This window comes from Vulpes lagopus, chromosome 1, assembly GCF_018345385.1.
Source record: "Vulpes lagopus strain Blue_001 chromosome 1, ASM1834538v1, whole genome shotgun sequence".
NCBI lineage: Eukaryota > Metazoa > Chordata > Mammalia > Carnivora > Canidae > Vulpes > Vulpes lagopus.
In genome coordinates, this window is record NC_054824.1 from 121,579,330 (window position 1) to 121,595,143 (window position 15,814).

Below are 15,814 nucleotides of genomic sequence, written 5' to 3' on the forward strand. Positions count from 1 at the left end.
TACCACTACTTGCCTTTGGCTTTTTGTCAAACTCCAAATGACCTGAATAGTTGGACATTTTTCCTGTTTTGCGAGTAAAAGAACTTATGAAAAGACTTACTTTTAGGAACTTAGAATGGAAACTTTTATGAGACTTAATGAAATGGTTATTGAATTAACATCATACTCTCAGCAACCTTATTTTTTTATTTTTTTTAAAGATTTTATTTATTTATTTATTCATGGGAGACACAGAGAGAGAGAGAGAGAGAGAGAGAGAGAGAGAGAGGCAGAGACACAGACAGAGGGAGAAGCAGGCTCTATGCAGGGAGCCTGACATGGGACTCGATCCTGGGTCTACCAGGATCAGGTCCTGGGCTGAAGGCAGTGCTAAACTGCGGAGCCATCCGGGCTGCCCTCTCAGCAACCTTAAAAAGGAAACTGTGAAGGCTTCTTTTAGGAATCTTTAAAAAAATCTAATTAGCCCTTTTTTGTGGGGTGATTATATAAAAAAAAACAAAAAACAACAAAGAATATAACTGCATTGGGATTTTTAATAGGAGCACCAGATCGAGCAAAAAAATTCCCCAGAATGTTCTCTCATTACCTGAAAATGTTAGTTTCATCTGTGGATGACATCAGCAACCACTGGAATGTGCACTCCCAGGTGGGTGGGACACCTAACAACCTGAGTCCTGGAGACTGTTGCCCCCAGGGCTAGGGCAGGGCTTCTCCAGACCATGTCCACCCTCTAGTTCATCCCTCTGACTCTTTCCACCTTCCAGATTATTTCACTTGATCCCTGCTCCACAGGATAGAAGGTGGTGATGGCTAAGGGCTCAGAAGGAAACACTTCTAATGAACCATCTCAGAAGAGGCTGAGAACATCTATGCCAAGCAGTGGAGTGTTTCAAAGCTAAAAAATGAAAGGGCACCCTTCCACAGTTCCTTCCATAAGCCACAAGCTTGGTTTCATGAGCTCTGTCTGAATGGCATTTAGGGCAGACAGCTGTGTGGTATTCCATAGGTCGCTTTGGCTCTGGATAGGACAGCACCAAGTTCTTTTTTTTTTTTTAATATTTTGTTTATTCTTAAAGATTTTATTTATTTATTCATGAGAGAGGGAGAGAGAGAGAGAAAGAAAGAGGCAGAGACACAGGCAGAGGGAGAAGCAGGCTCCATGCAAGGATCCGGGGACTCCAGAATCATGCCCGGGGCTGAAGGCAGGCGCTAAACTGCTGGGCCACACAGGGATCCCAGCACCAGGTTCTTCACCAGGGACATTAGAATTCCAAGACAGCATTGTATTATGTTAGGACTTCCTTTTATTGTATTTAACCATTTCTAGGAATGTCCCATGGTGTGATTTCACTTGTTTAAAATATTTCCTTCTTCTCCGCTTTGGCTGTCCTATGGACAAGTGAAATTGAATAGGCTATCAGTACTGGAGTCCAAAAATATGGTGCAATTGGAAAATGTTTGACCCATAAAAGCCTACTTCAAATGACAAGCCCTTTCAACATTGCAGCTTCTCCTACTGAGGGTTGAAGCTTTCCCAACATTTTTTGAGTGAGTTCTAATGGTGTTATTTTAAAAACTATCCCAACAGAAAAGTAGTGGTGCTAATTAAAATACCACTTTTCAAAACAATGTTGTGATAAATCTGATGGTCCTTCTATAAGAGAGGTTCACTCACAATTAAATCAATTCAATAATTATCATCATTAGTCTATTCTTAGTTAGAAATTTTAAAAGGATATGGACAAAACTTAATCTAAATGAATCACCTAATATATTTAACTCCCAGGATTATGCTTGAACCAAAAGGAAGGCATTTTAATTACATAAATACATAAACACACACACACACACACACGCACGCTCAAAAGGGAAAAGAAAACAACTGTTCTTTGAGTTTCTAACTGTGGCTCTTTATACAGTATCTCATTTTAATCCTTACCAAAAAGTCATTGCATAAATTATTTCAAACATTTCCCGGAGATGGTCATTTCTTTTAGTTTGTCTCCAAACTAGTTTCCAAATTGTATTGACCGACAGAAAAGTTGTCATACAATATGAAGTCAGAAAAAAAAAAAAACCCAAACAATATGAAGTCAGAAACATTTCTCCAAAAATACTTCCTTAATGGGTTTCTCCATTACAGTGAATTCTTTGGTTCCAAACGGTGACCTTTTAAATATTACTGAACTTCATATTTCACCTGTTGGAGTGGAAGGAAGGAGCACAGCTGGTACAACGAGGAAAGAAGGATGAGTGGAGCAGGCTAAGCTTCTGACAGCACTGTGGTTTCTCATGCCTGGAGTAAGGCCAGTCCCAAGGCTGATGTGGTATGGGATATCTTTGTGAGGCCAATAGGCAACCTTAGTCACAGATGGTACCAAGAATAGTAATACATTTCCAAGAAGGTTGTGTCTTGGAGATCGATCAGACATTGTTGACTCTGGGGCTTTTTCTCCCAATGACTAGGCCAAGTATTACATAAAGCTGGGTGGAAAATGTGAACAAGGCCTTTAGCCCTGAGATGCACAGTTCAGAAGGTTCTTTATTGTATTGATTGTGGACTGCATCCCTTTTAAACTTGTTGTGCCAGAAAATTCATTGTCAGTGACCTGGTTATAAAGAGGAGAAACAGAATAGCAATCAGCTATCCACAGGGAGGCACAAAGTCAGGGAGACCAGAGGAGTCAGGCTAAGAACACTCTTTCCTCTTGCAGTGTCCTTTGCCGGAGTGTCGTGACTGATGGCAGGAGTGGCCTTGCTGTTTATGAGCTGTTAGCAGATGCAGGCATTCGGCTCAAAGCACACAGGAGCCGATTCCTTCTGGTATGCTTCTGTTTTGCCCTTTGAATTTTAGAAGCATTTTGGTGATAGCTCTATATTTTAAAACTTATGAAAAATTTGGCTGGGTTTGTACTCCATCTATAAAATGAACCTGTGAAGAATTGCCAGTTTAATGATGTGTTTTCTTCCTATGTAGAACTCTGTCTTGCCTCTTCATTTGTTTGAGCCTTTTTTATCGCACCCAGTAAATTTTCCTCATCAGGTTTGCCAAGGGTTTCACAAAACTCTATTTCATTAGTGTTTACTCATTGTTACTATTATGAATGAAATATCCTTTGTCATTATAGTTTCTGGTTTATTGTTATGCTGGTGTATAGAAATGTGATTAGTTACTGTTTATTTTCTTGCCCATTTACTATTTTATGATATCTTTTAGCATCTTGGCAAATTCTTTCAGAATTTTCAAGTTGCAACCACCTGGTATTTCTTTTCCCGACTCTTGTTACTCTATTTCAATAAGTATATTATTCAGTTAATTAAATATATACCATTAAGAGCTAAAATACCAAGTTTGGCAGATTAAATACCCTTCATGCCTCCCTTTAAATAGTACAAATTAAATATTGAGAATTATGATAAGCATAAGCAGTGCGACTGGGCTAGGAAGGGGTGGCCAGATTTATAATAAATATCTCAGAGAACAGAAGATTATCTAAGTATGAAGCAACTTTCTTGTCATTGCTAATATTAAGGGAAATGCTAGGCCAGCTTGTTCTAATGTGTTTTAGATATTCGTGCTTGACAGTATTGAAAACTTTGAGCCTTTTCTTAAGAATTATCTGGAATTGAGTTTTTAATAGTTATTACATAAATTATATAATAGCTGAAGACTTTATTTTTTAAAATTGTGACTCTGTTTTTAAACATAATGATCCAAGTGAATCTTAATCTCTTCATCTTTGGGAATTATAACAGGGCTGAGTCTTCATCTTTTAAGCATAAGTGTTCCCTAGTATCATTCAGATGTCTAACTAGAATATAGGTCCCATGAGGGCAGGGGTATTATTCATCTTGGTCTCATAGGATCCCTCGGTCTCAGTGCCTGGCATATAGTAGGTGTTCAATAAAAATTCTTGTTACTGAATCAGTTTGTGATCCAAATGGTAATACAGTTTTGATTAAAATAGAATGTATTGATAACTTAATAACTGAGTTTCTTATGGACTCAAAAACTAGCTCTGGAGCTAGTTTCTTCAACGAAGTCCCAATGTGCCTGAGATTCAAGTCATCCTCTATAAAGAAAGATAATTTGTAGCAGGAGTTACAGACAACAGGCTCTGAACAGCAGGCTCCCTAGCTGCCTACCACATCATCCTCTCCTTGACAAGGGGTCTGAAGAGCCAGCATCAGCCCAGGGTAGGAGAGAAAAACAGGTACCCAAAGTCACTGACAAAGAGTTGTTTTTGGACTTTTGTGATTTTGTTTATTTAGATGACTATTCCAAGAACATTCTGGCAACGATCCTGTACAACAGTAAAGTTTGTTGCACATAATGATGCCATTCTGCAGTTTTGTCTATTTAAAATAACAATTGTAATGTCTTTACTTAAGAGCTTTTTTAAGAGCATGTTTGACCATACCATTGGCTTTGCTGATAAACATGATATACCTTTTTGCATTGTATTTTTTCAACAGCATCAAATTTGTATCATACCCATTGAAGAATTCTCAACTGAATATTTGAGACCTCAAATCAAATGCATTGCCAGTTACGGGGGGTATATTAATCAAAGGTAATGGGTTTCCTTCCTTTCTCCCTTGTTTGTGCTCTGAGTGGTGCTATAATGCTTGTAAGCCTGCGACTTTATGCTCAACTTCACAAGGGATCATAGGCCAAGGTGCTAAAGGCTGATAATGGGTTAAAATAAAAAATCAGCTAAATCATTTCCCCCAGCAGTCTTTCCAGAATTCCATAATATCAGGAAGCTGACACAGTAGCAACTGGGGGAATAGTTAAGCTTTGCCCTAAAGGGCAGTTACCAAGTACTGTTCTGAGACCTCGCAAAGATCCTTTAATCTCCGTGTCTGAGGCTCCTCATTTAAAAAACCGTGAAAATAATGCCCCACCTCACCACTATGTTATGAGGATTAGCTAACCAATGATTATCAGGGTTTAGGCAGGTTGTTTTGTTCTAGATTAAAAATAATTTATAGACACCATCACAAATCTTAGGCATATGATTAGGACTATAGAAACTACCAAGACAGTTAAATCTGGGTGTGCTTAAAAAGAAATGATGTGCGTTTGTCCTCTTTGGTTTTTATATGACTTTATGTCAACATCTACAGTTAGAGGTGGATAGTAATGTTTCATTGCATTGGCCTCATTTAACATGAATTTTAGTTCCAGAAAGAAAGTTTCTATAAGTTTCTGTCTAGTTAATATTTTTCAAAATTAAGATTATCTTTCTATTTTAGCTCACTGTATTGAGCAGGTTGCTGGAATACACTTGGCCAATTGACTACACTGAGTCTTTTTGTATAAAGATCCCTCCAAAAAAAAAAAAAAAAACAAAACTCTCCACAGTCCTGTGGTTCTCTCGAGACTGGATCCTCTTGATGTCACACGGTCTTAAGCTCACAGTCAATATGTTCACCAGTGGACAGTTCTTCCATTTTTGGTAGTTTTTAAAATATTTCTTTTTTCAGTGCCTCTTGTGTCTCCCTGGTCCCTGAAACTCCTCCAACAGCATTAATTTTGGATGTCCCGAGAGAAGAGTCTTCCCCTTTCCTGACCCAGGATCCTTCACCTTCTGCTGATGTTGTTACTGGAGTCACCTTGAAGATGCCACAGGTAGGGCTCCCCTCGAGGGTGTTGTTTCTAAAACATGATTTACAAAGTGTGGCCCTTACCAGAAGATCTGCATCACCTGGGAACTTGTTAGAAATGCATGTTTGCAAACCTACCCTAGAACTACTGAATCAGAAACTCTGGAGGTGAGGCCCAGGAATCTGTGTTTTAATAAACCCTCCAAGGGATTTGGATGCCCCTGTAGTTTGGGGACTTCTACTCTCAACTGTAGAGAATCCTGGACATGACGCATCTGGCTAATCCTGTCTATGACCACCCCATCTTGAAGTTCTTTCCTTTCTGTATCTCTATCTATACCGTCATTTGGCAATTTTTCATGGCCCATTTTGTGATACCTCATATTTTTATTGACTACTGCTATTTAATATTGTTGTATTCCCAAATTGGAATGTAAGCACTTGTGAAAGCTGCTCTAGCTGATAGATTTTTTTTTTTTGCATCCCCAACTATACCAGCGAAATGCTTTGCAGGTGGGAAATTTTCAGTAAACATTTATTGATTAATAATATATAGCATGAAGATGAAATGTAGTAAGGAACTGTATTTGTTTTAAGTTGCAGGACTTACCATTTGCCCTAATGATATTTTATCCCTTTAATCCTAGAGATGGCTCATGTCTGTTCACATTGCATCAAGTTAGGAAATTAACAGGGTCTGACAGAGAAAATTTAATAAGATCCTGTATGGGAAAGTTCACCCAGAATCATAAGGGGAGATGAACTGAAATCATGACAATGGAGTTCTAATCCTGATTTTGCTCTTAGAGTATGATGTTTATCAAATTACTTACCTTTTTCAAGTCACGATTTTCATCTGAAAGATGATTTTTTATTGTGACTGTTTTTCTTGTTTTTTTGAGGGTTTGAAGACCTATTTCTCACAGAGTGAGGTCTTCTGAGGAGAGCAGGCCTCACACTCAATCTTGAGCAAAAGTGGGGGCATGACTTTGGTTTTCACTGTGGTTGGGCAGGGGCAAGGGAAAGGTGGAGGAGTGCAAGGTGAGGGCTCCTTCCCATTGGCTAGAATTAGTATGGCTGTAACTTCCTGCCTGTGCCAAGGGATGTGCTCTTGGGCTCTCTTACTGGCTTGTGCAGGTGTGGGACAAAAGATTAAAGACAAGTGATGGGGCTTGACACCCGTCAGTGATCAAACATCCAAAATGGACTCTGGCTCTTTGTTACTCAGTTATCATAAGTAGTACTTCAATGCTGGGAACATTCTTGCACGGCTTTTGGGCAAACATTATGCATTTCTGTTGGGTGTGAACCTAAGAGTGCAATTTCTCAGTGATATGATCGACTTTGGTAAATGCTACCAGACAATTTTCCAAAGTGATGGTACCAAATTACACTCCCTCCAACATCATTTATGGTGGCACCACAGTGTTGGTTCATCCATCCTGAGATGTAAGTCATTTGGTTTGTTTCCAGTATTTCTGATTACAAATAGTGCTGCCATTAATATTCAAGTGAAAATTTTGTGTGACTATAGGTTTTCATTTCACTTGGGTAAATACCTAAGTTGCTTTGGTTTTTAAGCTCTAAATACTTATAGCTCTGCAACTTGAGGAGTTTTTTTTATCCTCTTTTTTCTACATAGAACCAAGTGACCCTCAGAGGACTTGTACCACACCCAGGCCGATATGTCATTGTCATCCATTTTTATCAACCAGCACACCCAACATTTCCCACCCAGGTGTTTGTGGATGGAGGGCGGCTATGGCCAGGTGAGCTTCAGGGGACAAGTGCCATGGCTGCAGACCCAGCTGGTCCTTGTGGTACCGTACCAGAAACTCCTCTCCCACTCTGCCCCCAGGTGTCTTCCGTGCTTCTTTTTGCCCCCATGTGCTTGGCTGCCGGGACCAAGTGATTGCTGAAGATCAAGTTGAGTTTGACATCTCAGAGCCAGAGATAGCCGTGACTGTGAAGGTTCCAGAAGGAAAGTCCTTAGTATTGGTATGGTCTGCTTCTCCCTCAGCTTGCTCTTCATGTGCTTGCCTTGGTTAGCCATTCTGTGTGCCTGTTTGGCTCGTGACAATAGTTCCTCCGAGGAGTTGAAGTCATATTTATAGAAAAATGTTTGAATTTTATAGCCACTTGTTAGAAAAAAAAAGAAAAATTAAAAAAAAGCAAGTGATAATTAAAGTCAAGGGAAATTAGAACAATAAGTAAGTGAATAGGAAGAAAACAGTCCCCTGCAGGAAACTGGTGAGTGAGTGTCTCGCTCTGTATTAGCCCCTCTCACTCTTCACCTGACTGGTCTCTTTCTGAAGCATTTAATCCTCCTTTGTCCTGGAGACTTTCTTTCTTGAGTTCCATAACTGCTTTCTCTCATTTTGTTCCCACTTCCTTCTGTGCTCCTTCGGTGATTTCTCTTTCCTTTTGTCCACATATGGTATCGTTCCCTGGGGTTTGACGCTGAGCCCCCTTGTTCTGTCATTTCTCTTTGGACAGTATCATCTGTCCCTGTTGATTCTGTTCCCTCTTGTGGGAAAGTGACTCCACATCTCTGTTATTTTCTGAGCTCTGGGCCCAGTATGGGGCCATCTACTGCATATCCACATAGCTGGGGACCTCATGAGTCCCTCAGACTTAAGCCTATTACCTATACAACCCCAGGTGTCTCCTACACTGTTTTTACCTTGGTTGGTGGAATCATGGTCACTTAATGCCTGTAAAGCCTTCCAGAGAGCTTCGTAGCATTGTTCAGGCCCTGCTGTGTGACCCGCTTATTTCTTCCTTATGCTTCCTGCTTTCTCTGAGGAGGCCATCTTCCTAGGAACAGGGGCCTGACTTTATGCATTTTGTATCCCGTGTGCTTAGAACACCACCTAGTACATGGTGTTTCACAAATGCTTACTGATTGAATAGCACGAGAGCAGGAAACTGTCTGTAAGCTATAAGTTGGTGAGTAGTTCACAGAGATTTGAAATTTCCTATAGCATTTGTTACTGGTATAGTCTGATTTAAACAGGCACAGAGAGCCAAGCAGTACTTCTAAAGATTAGGGCTGCAGTTATTCATAAGAGTATCTGACATGATGCCGCTTCAGGGCAAGCCATAGTATGAGTTTCCCCCATTGGTCCTGCTGTTTTAGTTTGTTCACCTTTAAAAATATAAAGTGCGACCTTTGGCAGTCCAGGGTCATCCCAGGCATAGATTACGCAGGGCCCAGGCCCTCTCCACAGGCCCCGATCCCTTAGATTTCCTGTTTCCACCTAGCTCTTGAGGAGGCTGCTTCTCTGAGCAGGTGCTCCAAGGGATCTGCCTCAGCACACACCATTTCTTACATAGGAATGTGGGTTGAACATTTAATACTGGCTTAGGGTAGTTCTTTTTCATAAATCCTGTTTCAAGTGGTCTTGGGCTTAACAATCAAGAGCATGGATCTTAGTGAAGAGAAAGTGTAATGAATAGCCATCAGTACGCCCTGCTGTTGGAAATCCAAAGTCATGCTGACAGGTTTCCTTTAGGTCCGTGTTTTAGTGGTGCCTGCGGAGGATTATGACTACCAAATACTTCACAAAAAATCAGTGGACAAGTCATTTGAGTTTGTCACCAATTGCGGAGGAAACAGTTTTTATATCGAGTAAGTATCACCTTGCAGAGATTCCTAAGGCTCTCCAACATCCCCCCTCAGAGCAAGGCGCAGGGTGGGGCTGGCCCTTGGGTCTGTCTTTTTCCTCCCTGTGCCCAAGGGAGTGGCAGGGAGTCCTGGGGCCGGGGAGGGAGATGCTTTTCCTCTGCATACACCATCCTGCACCAGACCTTGTGCTGCACATTTGGCCAAGATTACTGTCTTCAACTTCCATCCTGCCTCATGTTCACCCACTGAGCTGGGATTCATGGGCTCCTTTGGAGTTTCTTGGCCTCGTGTCTGCTTCCTGTTGTCCAACTCAGATTCCTAAAAGATAACACATGGGGTGTCCTCCACTGGGAAGTGCATCAGCCTGGATTCTCTTTCTCCTTTACCATCTGGTTGAGTGGGGAGTGTCTCGGAGCAGCAGACCTCTCAGTCCACTCTCCCTGGACCTCCCTGTCCACTCTCTCAGGATCTCTGAATGCCAAGAGCCTAGGACAGCCCTACATGTGGGCTTCTGCTCTTCTCTTCTGCAAACCCACCCTGTACCTGCTGCAGGTTCCCTGAAGAGCCCAGCAGCTCCAAGGGCCTGATGGGCAGAAGTCTCCTTTATAGAAAATATGAAGAGTAAAGGCTCTCAAGTCCGACAGCCATGGGTTTCAATGCCTGCTTGGCCACTCTGTAGCTCTGTGGCTTTGGATGTATCACTAAAATTCTAGAAGCTTCAGTTTCCTTATGTATGAAATGAGGCTTAGGCCTAACTGGTTAGGTGGTTGTGAGGTTAAGTGAGATGTAGGCAAAACTTCTAACACACAACATTCAATGAAGGTAGATACTTGGCTGCCTCCTGCTCCCATTGTTATTGGTACTGGTGCATACACATCTAGGTATAATTTTTTTTCTAGATTGTATTTATTCATGAGAGACACAGAGAGAGAGAGAGAGAGAGAGAGAGAGAGAGAGAGAGAGAGAGAGGCAGGCAGAGACACAGGCAGAGGGAGAAGCAGGGTCCATGCAGGGAGCCTGACGTGGGACTCGATCCTGGGTCTCCAGGATCATCCTGGGCTGAAGGTGGCACTAAACCGCTGAGCCACCCGGGCTGCCCTATAATTTTTTTGATAACCACTTTATTAAGGTATAATTCACATACCAGAGAATTCATCCCACAGGTGAAAATTTCCCCCTTTTATTGCAGCCACCAGAAGTCCCCACCCACCAGTCCTGTGATGTGTTCTGGAGGTGGATGGGTTGAAGGGTGGCTGTCACTGGCTGTGGATCCCAGGGTGGGGCATTCTCTTACTTCTTCCCAGACTCCACAGCCAGAGTCCCTCCCCCAAAACACCACTTGGCAGAGCAAGTGGGAAAGGGAAGGTTGGGACTGGAATAATACCTTGTTTTTGTCTTCACAGCCCCCAGACCGCCTCTGGATTCTGTAAGAACGCTGCCAGGTCCCTAGTGGCCCTTTACCACAAGGGCGCGCTGCCTTGTGAGTGCCACCCCACCGGGGCCATTGGCCGTCCCTGCAGCCCAGAGGGCGGGCAGTGCCCATGCCGGCCCAGCGTCATTGGGCGGCAGTGTACCCGCTGTCGAATGGGCTACTATGGATTCCCACACTGCAAACGTAAGTGCACGTTCGGGTCACCCAAGGTTGTCTCTGGTCCCAGGTAGGTGACGCTCATCTAGGGCAGGCCTTCTTGAATTTCACTGTGCTGGAGACTACCTGGGGATCTTGTGAAAAATGCAGGTTCTGAGGCAGAAGGCCTGGGCTGGGGCCTGAGAGTCTGTACTTCTTTTAACCACTCAGATGGTGCCCAGGCCAGGGGTCCATGGACCACATTTTGAGAAGATAGGTTCTAGGAGATAAACATTTGTGTTTCCCAAGGTATGTGACCCATGTGCTTGGCAAGGCAGGTGAGTTTAAAGAGCCTTAGGCATCAAAATACTGGACAACTCAATCCCTCTTCCTAGTGGAAGCTCCTTCAATGTTTGCAACCTAATCAAAACTCAGTTGAAATAGGAGGAGAGCCGGGGTCACAGGAGGATAGTACTTTCAGAATAGGAAGCCTGGGTACCTTTATCTAAGAACCATCCTGTGGCCTGAGACATAAGGTCAGCACGGGCCATGTGGTAGTAGTGAGGGGTGTGAGTGTGGTACAAACGGAGCCTTCACTTGGAGACCAGCCTTTGCCTAACGAGGGTCCTGCTGCTGCCTTATGACCTCACCTGGAGCTCAGTTGCACTACGGTGATGTGGGGCCACTTCAGGGAGCCTGTGAGAGGATCCTCTGACAGATGAGAGATGTCTCATGAGAATGGCACATAACTATAACTGGGTGGGTTCCTTTGAGTTCCTGCCTTGGTGCCAGTGGGTGCCGCTGTGCTCAGCCAGTGTTCACACGCCGTGTCTGTCATGAGCATTTGATAGAGTTGATCTGGGCTCCAAGAAAGCTGCCTTTCAGAGCAGCCCCACTCAGTAATGCTATCATGAAGAAAAAGCAAGACTTTTCTCCCAGACCCCTTGGAAGCTTCTGGAAATGTTGGCAGTTGGTGAAGTCCTGCTGGAGGCTGGGTGGTGTCTCACCCTTACACCATGTCTCTTTATTCCTTGGCCAGCGTGCAATTGTGGCCCACGCCTCTGTGATGAGATGACAGGGAAGTGCCTCTGCCCTCCCCACACGGTCAGGCCACAGTGTGAGGTGTGTGACACCCATTCCTTCAGTTTCCATCCCCTGGCTGGCTGCGAAGGCTGCAACTGTTCCAGGAGGGGCACCGTTGGGGCTGCCACCCAGGAGTGCAACAGGGACCACGGGCAGTGCAGGTGAGCCCGGGTTGGTGAACCCATTAGGTCCTATATGGGAAGGGAAGATGTCATCTGCACATGCCAGTTACCATTCCTTCCCATGTCTCACAGGTCCAAGGACTGCTCTGTGCTCACCTCAGGGTGAAGCTCCCCACCCTGGATGGGCTGTGGTGTGTGGAGTGACTGGGCCCCTCAGGCTCAGGGCGGCCTGCCAGAGCCTGGCCAGGCAGATGGCTGGGTGGGTGGCCAGGTTCCGGAGGCCATAAATGCCCATCCATTCCAGCATTGCTCTCGGAGTATCCCATATGTATGTGTAATTAAGTTATCATTTCTTCTACTGTGTCACCTTGTGATGCATACCTATCCATTTGTATTTAGTTTTGGGCTCCCAGTCTTCATTCTAGAGTAAGCTGGCGTTTTTTGTTGAGGGCAGTGCATGACAAAGTCTAAGGCCTCAGGCCTGCCACCCTCAGACAGGCAAGCTCAAAGGGGTGCTGGGGCCTCCACAGTGGGCCCCAGTTGGGAGTGGGCAAGCAAGGTAGGAAGCTATACACTGGACAGCTGACCTGAGTGGGAGGCTGCCGTTGGGGTTAACTGAGAGGTCCAGGGCACAATAGGTAAGGGACAGTGGCAAACGTTGGCTCCCACAGATGTTGCGTTGCTAAGAGGTTCGGCTCAGCGGCTTGAGTTCTGCCTTGGGAACTAGAGTCCAATGTCACATAATTGCAGCTGATGAGCCTGATCTCTCAGCAGGACTGGGGAATGGCTACAAGGGACGAAGAATAGGTACAGTCTTCTAGGGAAAGAGGCTGGAAAGAGTCGGAGAGGAGGTTATATGGCAGGAAAACTGAGCCAGAGGTTGGCAGTCTGCAGGAGCAAGTGTAAGGTTCACGTCTACCCTACACTCCCTCCGCCTGAGGGGAGTGGATGTTTTGGGGTCTGTGTGGGTGCTCTGGGTGTGGCAGCCAAGGGGTGGGGAGGCTGTTGCTGTTGCTGCTGGTGGCAGGCATCCATGACTCCAGCCCAGGGACGGCTGCATTCATTTCCTGTGACTACTATAACAAATCACGACAAATGGGGTGACTTAAAATAATTGAAATTTATGTTCTCACAGTCCCAAGGACTAAAAGCCCAAACACTGTCGAGGTGTTGACAGTGCCATGCCCTTTCTAAAGTCTCTGGGAGATAATCTGTTCCATGTTTTCCTCTTACTTTCTGGTGCAGCCAGCAATCCTTGGAGTTGCTTGGCTCGTAGACGTGTTTCTACACAATCTCTGCTCCGCCATCACATGGATCCTCTTTGTGTGTCTCTGTCTCCATGTGGCCTTCTCCTCGGTATGTGTGTCTTCTTATAAGGCCACCAGTCATATTGGATTAGGGCTTACCTTGCTCTGCAAACATCTTAACTTGATTATATCTGCAAACATCCTGTTTTCAAATAAGGGTCACCTTCTCAGCTACTGGAGACTAGAACTTGAACACATCTTTTTGGGGACAAAATTCAACTCTTTATAGCAGCAACGTTTGCTTTTCCTAAGGAAGGACCCTTGACTACAACTTTAATTGTTGCCCGGGGGCCTAACTGTCCCTTTGTGCTACAGGAAAAGGAGCTGAGTGACAACTTGAGTCATGAAACATTCAAGTCTTTAAAACCACAGGTGTGAGTCCGCCCTGAGTCAGCTCAATTGCTCATGCTTCTCAAACTGTGAGCCTACGCTGAATGTGATTTGCACAAAGAATTCTGAGGTGATATCCAGAGTTGTTTCATCACCATTAGTTAACAAATAATAGGTTCTGTTCCCTCCAGTGCTTAAGCTGTTCTTTGGAAGCAAGTCAAGCACTTAGTTCATTATTGAAGATGCTACATTTCATTAGGTTTCGAATGCATTCAGGGGCCCATGAAAATGCCTAACTTATTTTCAGTTAGTTAGTGATGTAAGAAGACAATGGCACTTAGGATGGAAGCATGGACTTCTACCAGGACCTGCAGGAATGCCTAAGAACAGAAGATGTACCATCCCAGGAGATACTTGCAAGCTTGTGGCTACAAAGGAGAAGTGGGAAGCTAAAAAGGATCTGCCTGTGCTGATCATGACACAATCAGCTTTCTAGAAAGGAGAGAGAAAGGACAGATGTGTGTGATCCTGTGACTTCATTCCTGACACAGTTTTGCCTCTCCAGGGAAAATTGCTTCCATACCCTCTCTTTGAACCCTTGGTCCAAAGCAGTAGCTGGACAAATGCCAGAATCTCGTAGATTTGGTTTCTTACATGGCCATGTGGCCTCATTTCAGTGGAGCTGTTTGGTATTCTTCTCAGCATCTCCTCTCCTGACCTCTTCATGTCACAGAGCTGTCTTTTTGTCTTCTGGTCTTTCATCGATGGGTATCACTTTCCCTCTGGAGTCCAACAGCCCCCACTTTGCTTTTCTATTGTTCTCATCTACCTCTATCTAGCAGGGCCTTCTTCCCTCAAGTAGCAAATGTTGCACTATTTTTCTGTCATTTCCTTACCGCTGACCTCTCCCTTTTCATGTTCCCATAGGTGTCAATCTCCCTTTCTTGAAAAACAAAACCCTTTTATAGACAGCAAACTCATAGCCAGTCATAAACATTTGACACAAGAACTCCAGGGTATTTGTAAATAAAATGTGTGGCCTTCCATGGAGACATCTACAGGGATATTTCTCTCTAGGAAGCCAAGAGAGCAACACCCACAAGGTCTGCCATTTCTGGTATGAAAAGTAGTCACAGGAGAATTAGAACAACAATTGAAAGACAATCATCAAGCTGGTGTGTTGCTGTTGAAACATGTCAGCAGTATCTTTGTTTAAAACACACACAAACATGGGGCGCCTGGGTGGCTCAATCAGTTGTGTCTGACTCTTTTATTTAAAAAGATTTTATTTATTTACTCATGAGAGACACACATAGAGAAGCAGAGACACAGGCAGAAAGAGAAGCAGGTTCCCTGCAGGGAGTCCAATGCGGGACTTGATCCTAGGGCCCTGGGATCATGACCTGAGCCAAAGGCAGATACTCAACCACTGAGCTACCCAAGCATCTCAAATGTCTGACTCTTGATTTTGGCTCAGGTCATGGTCCCAGGGATGTGAGACCAAGCCCCACGTTGGGCATGAAGCCTGTTAAGATCCTTTTTCTATCTCCCTGCCTCTCACCCCAAATATATATATATATATATATATACATATATATATATATATTAGTATACATATATACAACAATATAGTGCAATAGTATACATACATATAACATATAAAAAATAATAAATTAAAAAAATATAAGACACACACAAACCTCCTGAGAGCTCCCCTACTACATCTACCAGACCAAAGGAAACCATAGATTTCGAACTGGCTTCAGGAAAGGAAATCCAGGGTGTTAGAAAAAAGGCAAACAGATTAAATTAGTAATATCATTTTTGTTTTAATATATTTGAAGAACAAATAAAAGGAAATAATTCAGTGTCTTTATATGGAATTGGTTTTTGTGAATCCTTCAGTGTAAAGAATACTCTGATGAAGAAACAAGATGTATAGAAGGGGAGGTCTTACCATTAAAATCCTCTGCTTATTCAAGAGCTATCATAGGAGGAATCTGTATATAAAAAGGCTGAAAGAGGGGCACCTGGGTGGCTCAACCAGTTAAGCATCTGCCTTTGACTCAGGTCATGATCTCAGGGTCCTGGGATCGAGCCCTGCCTCCAGCTCAGGCAGGAGTCTGCTCCTCCCTCTCCTTCTGCTCCTCCTCCCACTTGTGTGCAA

General features: G+C 43.8%; 1 protein-coding gene across 1 annotated transcript in view; it reads left to right on the top strand.

The window, feature by feature from the left end:
* Positions 1-15,814, top strand: part of LAMA3 (laminin subunit alpha 3) — a 249,718-nt gene that overhangs the window by 135,663 nt on the left and 98,241 nt on the right. The window contains exons 25-32 of the mRNA XM_041769356.1: positions 2,715-2,823; positions 4,477-4,574; positions 5,491-5,635; positions 7,253-7,379; positions 7,469-7,608; positions 9,126-9,241; positions 10,642-10,853; positions 11,845-12,049. Of these exons, the coding sequence (XP_041625290.1) occupies positions 2,715-2,823; positions 4,477-4,574; positions 5,491-5,635; positions 7,253-7,379; positions 7,469-7,608; positions 9,126-9,241; positions 10,642-10,853; positions 11,845-12,049 (1,152 nt within the window). The remainder of the gene's footprint in view (positions 1-2,714; positions 2,824-4,476; positions 4,575-5,490; positions 5,636-7,252; positions 7,380-7,468; positions 7,609-9,125; positions 9,242-10,641; positions 10,854-11,844; positions 12,050-15,814) is intronic.